The sequence below is a fragment of the Topomyia yanbarensis genome, unplaced genomic scaffold (genome assembly GCF_030247195.1).
Source record: "Topomyia yanbarensis strain Yona2022 unplaced genomic scaffold, ASM3024719v1 HiC_scaffold_19, whole genome shotgun sequence".
NCBI classification, from domain to species: Eukaryota; Metazoa; Arthropoda; class Insecta; order Diptera; family Culicidae; genus Topomyia; species Topomyia yanbarensis.
This window is the reverse complement of record NW_026683371.1, coordinates 78,725-87,880: the sequence shown is the minus strand read 5'-3', so window position 1 is coordinate 87,880 and position 9,156 is coordinate 78,725. Positions and strand designations below refer to the sequence as shown.

At 41.3% G+C, this 9,156-nt stretch overlaps 1 protein-coding gene across 1 annotated transcript; it reads left to right on the top strand.

Annotated features, from left to right (window-relative positions):
- Positions 1-1,329: 1,329 nt before the first annotated feature.
- On the top strand, positions 1,330-5,401 carry LOC131694891 (rab GDP dissociation inhibitor alpha-like). The gene is made up of 3 exons (XM_058983408.1): positions 1,330-2,012; positions 3,023-3,498; positions 3,557-5,401. The coding sequence occupies exons 1-3, from the start codon at positions 1,619-1,621 to the stop codon at positions 4,016-4,018; spliced, it is 1,332 nt and encodes a 443-aa protein (XP_058839391.1). The 5' UTR covers positions 1,330-1,618; the 3' UTR covers positions 4,019-5,401.
- The last annotated feature ends 3,755 nt before the right edge of the window (positions 5,402-9,156 follow it).

Below are 9,156 nucleotides of genomic sequence, written 5' to 3'. Positions count from 1 at the left end.
TCTACACCACCGATTTCGTCCGTGTTTTTTCAATAGCGATCATTGTTACTATTTACAGCTAGTATCTGCTTGATAATCCTAAAAAATACGAAAATAACAGTTTCGCCTCTAAACTGCTAGCAAAAAAGTATCGCCCTGTTTGTTTGCATGGAGCGTAGAGGGCGTAACTTTAAATAAACAAACAAAAATATAGTTTCGACTGTTGTATTTTTTGCTGTAGTTTAAGAAAGCAATATCGTAGAATCCAAATTTTTAGGTTAATTTGCTGCGTTTCAAAGCCCTCATTCGCATGTATGAAAAAAACATTATGTTTACATTTGTAAGTATCGCCCTTTTCACAAAAAGCGTTGATATGTAATTGCAATTACATACAATATGAGGAAGCATTGCGAATCTTTTCTAAAATCCACATAGTGACATTTCAGCCATGCGCCACCAAGCCGTGCGCCGAATTACGCACAGGTTCACTTTGTATTAGTGCAAGCGAAAAAACGGTTTGACGTTAATTTTTGTTTCGTTCGCACTCATGTGTGTCACATATAGTAACAAATCGACGAAACGCTAGTTTATCTCAAGACAATATCAAATGAATGAAAATGAAAAAAAAAACTGGATAAAACTGGGTCAAATTAAAAAAAAAAATGAAAGCCAACAATTGGACTGCTGGAGGTGCCCCATGTATCAATCAATGTCGTATATGCAGGTGTGCCTAAGATGGCATTTTGATATTCGTGAGATGAATCTTACATGAGTGGTGTTAGTGATATCAGAAAAAATCAACTTTCTTTCGTCATACCGTTCGTTTCGCTCCCATTTAATCGTGTGAGCGCTATGACGTCGACCCGTTGTGCTTCTTGATTGTTTACATATTTTTGGTTTCCAACGTTAGCAAGCCGTGTGATCTGCCACACCTATTTATATCAAGTTGTGTATATTGTAAATCTATTGCCAGGTGAATGACCATCATGCAGGTTGAAACCCATAATAAACAAAATACAAATTACAATCTATTGGGATGACTAGATCGAACAATGTGGTAACTGCTATAACCAAATTATCTATTGTTGTATTACTGTTTTTTGGATAAATACAAATAAAACGAAAAAGCTGTTAGTTATTTTTCGCACACTACGGTTTTGTTGAGTGTGTACATATATGTTCGCGTTTGCGATGAAATATTTCCTGTACAAAAGGTTTACATTCCACGTGTCCCTCGTTCTGAAATGACAGATCTGTCATGATGCGAACAAACGCTTAAAAGAAAATGCTCGAAAATGCATACATCACTCCTTTCTCATTGAAGTTTTCCTGTCATCTATCTTTTTTCTCCAGCCATCGATCTGCCGCAGGCCAGATAGTTTTCTCTCTCCTGCTTCTGCTGCTGTGTCAAAAATTTTCTCGTCACCCAGGAGGTAGGAAGTTGCTGCTGCGGATCAAAGTGCTGTATTCGTGGTGAGAAAAGAACCGAAGTGAAAAAATCGAATACCGTTTCTGGCTTTCCGGAACGGAAGTGTAAAACGCAGGAAAAGTACGTGGCTTTTGAGTCCGCCTTTGGTCCAGTAGAACCTATCCCGATAGTTTACTTCCGTGTCGGTGAATTGTGCAAGAAAGTCCAGTCATGGATGAGGAATATGACGCCATTGTGCTAGGTACGGGGCTGAAGGAGTGCATTCTCAGCGGAATGTTGTCGGTGTCGGGCAAAAAAGTGCTGCATATCGACCGCAATAAGTACTACGGGGGCGAGTCTGCCTCGATTACGCCCCTAGAGGATTTGTTTTCCCGGTTCGGTGTGGAGCTGCCCGAGGGAAAGTATGGACGCGGCCGCGATTGGAACGTCGATCTCATCCCGAAGTTCTTGATGGCCCACGGGTTGCTCGTAAAACTGCTCATCCACACGGGCGTGACCCGTTATCTGGAGTTCAAGTCGGTGGAGGGCAGCTACGTTTACAAGGGTGGCAAGATTTCCAAAGTTCCCGTCGACCAGAAGGAGGCCCTCGCATCGGATTTGATGGGTAAGTGAGTGACGTGAAACCGTATAATGCTCTGCCATTTCCATTTTGCTGCCTCTGGAAAATTCGCAAACTGGCGAGAAAAAAAATGTACGTTTTCTCCTTTGTAATCGTCTCCCGTCCGATGAGTGAAGGAAAAGGTTTGAAGTATATTAAAGAGGAGAGATAAAAACGTCTGGGGGTTCGCCAATGGATAGTTTCGGATCGTAATAACACCATAGAATCAGACTTGACACGCAATCAATAAGTTGGTGTGTCATCTGTTAACAAAATGTCGATTATTTTAATTATCTTCATTTATTCTGATTTATTATTCAATTTGTTTTCAACTTCAAATCTGTTTTCTACTCAGTCTGTTTATTTGACATAACACTTTTCGGTGCCAATTTTGGCGTCTTACGTTTTGGAAGATTGCAATTTTACATCCAAAAACTACATTTATGTACTAAGGAACGAAATTTAGACCTTTAAATGCATCAACTCTTAAATACATAGTTTTCAATTTTCTATCGTACCCATTTTTCGCGATGGATACGATATTTACCTAGTGTTTGGATTTTATATCACAAAAGTCGGTATGTTGCAAAAGCATGGGTTAAAAATAGGAATACAGTTAAATGTTCATGTTGATGACTAATAGATTTTTTTTTTGAATAACAAGAGGGAATATGACATCTTGTATGGATACGTATTTTGTAATGGTTTCTATTAAATGTAGCAAATTAAATAGAATTTGTTTTATTCTATGCTTTAAATGAAATTGTTACATACAGGGGAAGCTGGATAAAAATATTCGTTATTGTAATTCATTTTCAACTATTGTACGGTAACCTGTTATATTAACAGTGATCCAAGCCAAGTAAGAATACGGGATAATATGACAGTGGAAAACAAACGTGGCATTGGAGGATGGAGAAGTCAATTGTGGCATTATGTAGTTTATGATTGGTTCCAACACAACATGCTTTACAATAATGAAAATGAGCTCAAAGCTAATTTTTCGGCTTTTGCAGGCATGTTCGAAAAGCGTCGCTTCCGCAACTTCCTCATTTACGTACAAGACTTCATTCAGGCGGACCCGAAGACGTGGAAGGATTTCGACCCAACGAACAAAAGCATGCAGGAGCTGTACGACAAGTTTGGACTAGACAAAAATACTCAAGATTTCACTGGCCACGCGTTGGCCTTGTATCGCGACGACGATTACCTCGCCGAACCGGCTGTTAAGACGATCAACCGCATCAAACTGTACTCGGATTCGCTGGCCCGTTACGGCAAATCGCCGTATCTGTACCCTATGTATGGATTGGGTGAGCTGCCGCAGGGTTTTGCCCGTTTGTCTGCCATCTATGGTGGCACGTACATGTTGGACAAGCCGATTGATGAAATTGTATACGATGGTAGCGGAAAGGCGGTCGGAGTGCGTTCTGGCACAGAAGTGGCCAAATGTAAACAGGTTTATTGTGATCCTACATACGTACCGGATAAGGTAATTGATCGTGAATTAAGATGTTGGTCTTACGTTAAAGCTGATGTTTCTGCTCTAGGTACGCATCAAGGGAAAGGTGGTCCGATGCATCTGTCTACTGGATCATCCAATCAATAACACGAAGGATGCCCTTTCTACGCAAATTATCATTCCGCAGAAGCAGGTTGGTCGTCGATCGGACATTTACGTGTCGCTGATTAGCTCTACGCATCAGGTTTCAGCCAAGGGCTGGTTCATCGGAATGGTTTCAACCACGGTGGAATCTGACAATCCAGAGGCTGAGATTCGACCGGGTCTGGAACTGCTCGCTCCGATTGCACAAAAGTTCGTGTCTGTTTCCGATTACTATGAACCAACGGACAACGGACTGCAGTCCCAGGTATTCATTTCGGAATCTTATGACGCCACTACGCACTTCGAGACAACCTGTCTGGATGTGTTGGATATATTCAAGCGTGGCACCGGAGAGGACTTTGATTTTTCCAAGATCAAACAGGAGCTAGGTGAAGAGGAACAGTAAAACCAAAAGGTACAATGAAGAAAGAAAAAAAACATGTACCCCTCTTCCTTGAACGAGAAACACAATTAAAGGGAGAAAACAACTTCTCCGAATAAAAGATTATTAATTACGATTAATATATGGAAATATCTGCATCTGATACATTATTAATATTTACTGCTATTTTTAGTATGAGTATCAAGAATATTACTTCGAACATGTACATGTATAACAGACAAAACCCAGCTATAGTAACGTACTTCCTGGTGAGACTGTAAAAGAACAAAAATACCACCACTGGAACTTGTGAGTTTTTGAAAGGGCAGAACTAAGCAAACAAACGAACATCGAAGCATCTCCTGGGAAACAGCGGAGGGAAACCAAGCTAAACTAAACTAATTACAATTATTATCAGAGATGGGTACAATTGTTCACTATCATTCACATATTAACGCCAATGGTCTGCGGGCACGGGATTTGCTGTTTTATTTTGTTCTGTTTGATTTGCTATTGCATGAAAATTGTTTCTGTCAGGTTCATGTTTTTCGCGAAACATTCACACTTAACACGCTGTCAGTAGAATTTCGATAGGAAACAGTTTTGCTTGACAAAAAAAAAGCTGCAAGAGAATCGGTAAAAGGCTCGATTATACTGTGCAGAGAAAATAGAATAATCAAATTTATCCGCGCATGTTCACTGAAAAATGATAAAACATATTAGTAAGACTTTATTGTTAAGAAGAAAAAAATGAAACGCATGGTGAAAAATGGAAAATATATCTGGCAATGTTTATTGGCTTTTTTATGAATTAACTTGTTTTTGGCTTTTGTTTCAACTGCTTGATTATATTATCGACAATTATTGTATGTTTGCGCAAATCATCAAATAAAACTGATTGTTTAGTAACAATGATATAGAACAAAAACATATTGCGAAGAACGCGAAAGAATAACCTTAGACAACATACGATTTGACAGGGTCTCTGCTGGTTAGGTAAAAGCTTACATGCCAGACAAAGACTATATAAAACAAAAAAAAACATTCCTTGTCGGGAAATAAAAGTAGTAGAAAACACGCTGAGAGTCATAAGAATAGAACAATGGAGCATTTAAATTGTTTCGTGCTAAAGATCACCAAAGTCATCACAAAATGCCGTACCTTTCGCATCTAGATGCAATGCGAATTCAATTTCTATTTATCTCCTGTTATTTCAAAACCCTTTATTAAGTCTACGGTGAAACATAATGCCCTTTAAGACCATTGATTTGCATAATAGTTCCGTTTCTTTAGTTTCCTCTTGTGCATGAGATGATCATTTATATTTGCAGGCTGTAATGTGCAAACTGAGTAATGTCCCCAATTTGGAAGGTCAAATAAAAGAATTTTCATCACTAAATGGGAAAATATTGTTTTTTTTTCTCTTGCGAATGACTCTTCCCTTTTTTCAGCCAGTCGATTTATATGCTATGACCCGTTGCCTTCACTGTTATTCTTGTTTACGAGAAATGCAAGATTCGTACGAAAGTCTTTCGTATTTAAAGTCAAATTGTCGGTGAGCTTAATCTACAAATTTTTATGCTTAGGAATTGGTAGATTAAGGATCTAGGATTGCGGTAGACTCCGCTTTCTGGTAGACCAACGGCGCGTGCATCTGGTAGCAGATTGATGCTAAGGGATACCCTGACGTCTGGCCTGAATTCTTATTTACATATTCAAATAGTGCCAGAATGATGCAGTATCCTATGGGTGAAGGTATTTACATTAAAATTAGGCTAGTTGGAAGTCACCCGGTACTTCGCCTTAGTTTCGCGTGATCAGGAATATGTCAATAATATTTTAACGTTCCTAGTTGGGGAGCTTGGGTTGCTTATCTATCCTTCCGGCCATCATATCGTATAGTAGATACTCTTAATATCTACAAATGCGATATGATACCTGATGCAGAAAGTGCACTAATTACCTGGCAATCTTCTTTCATTTGATTGTCTGCTCAGGAAATCATATTTCGTGGTCAAATATCACATGAGATGCTAGTGATAAATGGAGAAAATCACGAGGATGGTGAAAGAGCAGTGGGTACAAGGCCAAGTGCTTCCTGGGTGGTACCAAAATGATGAGCAAAGGGAAAGCAAGGGTTATGTTCGGGGTCTGGAAGGAGAGATCATTATCCGGCTGTTGATACTTGTGGGGTTTTTGGCCCTGATGCTATGCTGAGCCGAGTTCTGTCCAGGCTGCCGCCAAAGTAAGATCTGACGGCGGCCGCTTATCAGAGCCTGGCTCAGCGTCTAAAGGCGGAAGCGGCATTGCTAATATATTGGTAAATCAACCAAATTTAATATCTCTCATTCACACCTCCATAACTATTAAAAACGATCATTGTGAGTCATACCTCATAATGAACTGTTATTAACGATTCCTCAATAGATTGGTGTCTAATGCGGAACAGACCTATAGAGGAATAACGGTGTATTTTAGTATACAAAAGGTTAATCGTGAACAGGAGGGGCAGGCCATCACATCAAGTAAAGTAAACGTAAAGTTATACTCAGAATACATAAATATGAATGTAAGGCGACACCACATACCTCCTGCCAGCCCACCTTCCCATTGGATTATCTTCTCGATAAATGTTATAAAAACTAATCGGTGGCAAGTATCACATCACACCGAAGATGCGCGGTCAGGCTCCTCCCCAGGGCGACGCTAAACAAATAGGTCAAGAACGGGAGTTCCGTCATTGCTCGCCTAACACGACTGCTGAAAGTAATATTGCTACTCAGTAGTGAAATTATTGACCTCTCGTGTAAGGGGGCCTCAATGAGCTACGCGAGAACGTATAGAACATAAAATACATGAACCAACACACACCTCCCCAACATCACACTAAGCGTAAAAGATTAAATCAAAGAACGACGCACAATTGCCTATTTACATCGCTAGCCCATCAGATTTGGAACTGCATCCCAAGAACGGATCAGAGTGACTTTTATAGCCGCACCCTACGTGCAATGGTGGTAAGTTACTATCGGGAAAGAATTAACACGTACGGAGAAAGACTACTCCCACAAGCACAACTAATCTTCCCAGAAAAGGTAGGCATATAAGTGAAGTGTTTAGCAGCTTAATCTTTATGATCATTCACCGTAAAACAGGTAAGCACATTAATGCCCCAGAAACTGATCGACCACTACCTAAATCAGCTTGCAACACCACGATTTTGGGGAGGAGAGGAAACCATAAGGGCGGTGGCCAGCACCTTCGGATACGGGATAAGAATCTACACAGAAAACTCAAAATACATCGTGATAGGAGACCCAGGACCAGAAAACAAATATCTGAACATCGTCCACCGACGAAGTAACGAAGACAATCACTACGACAGTGTAATCAGGCTGCTGAACGAAACCCAAAATTCTCGAAGCAGCCGATGCTCGTTCCCAGAAACAACGAATAGTATCAACACAAATACTGTCCCCATGGAATTATGTTCGATAAGAACATTGTTGCCGCCAGGTCCGAATCCGAATCCGGATTATTCACCACCAATGAACGATCCACAACCACTCCAGCATATTATCCCAATGAATAATTGGCCAGCTGATGTGGACTCACACGAAGTAACTCAACATAGCTATATTCAGCAACCTACACTAACACCCATAAGCATGACGAATAGCTTTGTTATGGGAACATGGAATGTGGCTGGATGCTCCCAAGAAAACGACCGAGCACTGATAGACCAGTTCCTACGATCGAACAGAGTAGTTGTGGTTTGCCTACAAGAAACGCGGATGATGACATGTACAACATGCACGCAATCATTCCAATGGTACAATGTCAACAAACAACCAGGAAGCGCAAGGATGTGCGGTGGAACGGCCATAGCAATCGAAAGCAACTTGGCCCGCAACTGTAAATTTCTACGGATATCAGATAACGCGTGTGCGGTGTTCCTACCGGTGATGGGAGAGCAGCTAATCATAATCTCCATCTACGCCCGATCATCGAGTGGGCAAGCAGACCCGGAATACAACAACCTACATACATTCCTAAGACGCCTCTCATTACGCCAACGTTCAAATATTATATTGATGGGAGATTTTAATGCGCATGTCGGCTACAGGGATTTACTCCTCGCTGATCGGCCAAAGGTCGGAAAATATCTATACCATCCTTGGAGTAACGCGAATGGAGATGGACTTAAGGATATATTACATAGCCACAACCTCTCACTATGCAGTTCATTCGGCCCTTCTCCCAGCGTGCTATGTACATGGAATCGCGGTAACAAATGCTCGCAGATAGACCACATCGCAATGCCCCGCATCCCTCGATTCCAGAAACCGAAATGTAAATGCCTTGATGGAATAGAGGGATTCTCGGACCATCGCATGCTAACATTAACGGTACCATAATTAACGGTACGTCATCGTCCTCCCAATAATATAGCAGAAGGAAAAAAACAACAGTTGATCCAGCAGTTCAGCACGAAAGAGAACACAAAACAAACACAATATCAAGTTTCACTGCTGACAACCGACCCAGAAGCAAAAGATCGCTATGGAAGGGTACTGAGCAACACACCGCAAATCACAAGCGTAGATGTCTCAATGGATCCGAAAGATCACCTCAACACCATTATAAGCTCTGTCCGGGATGCAGCAACCACAACATTAGACACGCCAGGATCTCCCACGACTCCCAGACGCAAAAAAGCAGGACGAGCACTGGAAGCAATTCAAAAGGAGTTACTCGCAGACCGCCACAACCCCACACTAAAGCGTAAGTACCGTAAAGCCAGGAAAGCAAAAAGTCAAGCATATGAAGACCACCAGGAAGAGAAAATAAACCAGTTTTTCGAAAACCTGGAAAACTATCCAGCATTAGATAGGGTCCGATTAACATTCAGATATCTGAAGCGCCATCGCCGCCAAACAACGAAAAGTACTACAACATATATCCCGATCCGTAGCTGGTAAGAGAAGCTACAGGCTGGCGCGGATCCGATTGAAGTGACTCTTTTACCAGAGCCAACGGAACCACCTGCAGAATCAGGCCCAACACTCTGTGACGTACAGCGAATCTGCATGATGCTGCGCAATAGCACCGCGGCAGGAACAGATGGAGTACGACCAGAGCTAATTAAATATGGACCCGAA

Bases quoted from the DNA above. Each gene is read 5' to 3' on its own strand.
- LOC131694891 (XM_058983408.1), top strand. From the start codon at position 1,619: ATGGATGAGGAATATGACGCCATTGTGCTAGGTACGGGGCTGAAGGAG. The intron at 2,013-3,022 runs GTAAGTGAGTGA...CGGCTTTTGCAG, and splicing joins CCTCGCATCGGATTTGATGG to GCATGTTCGAAAAGCGTCGC. The intron at 3,499-3,556 runs GTAATTGATCGT...TTTCTGCTCTAG, and splicing joins CTACATACGTACCGGATAAG to GTACGCATCAAGGGAAAGGT.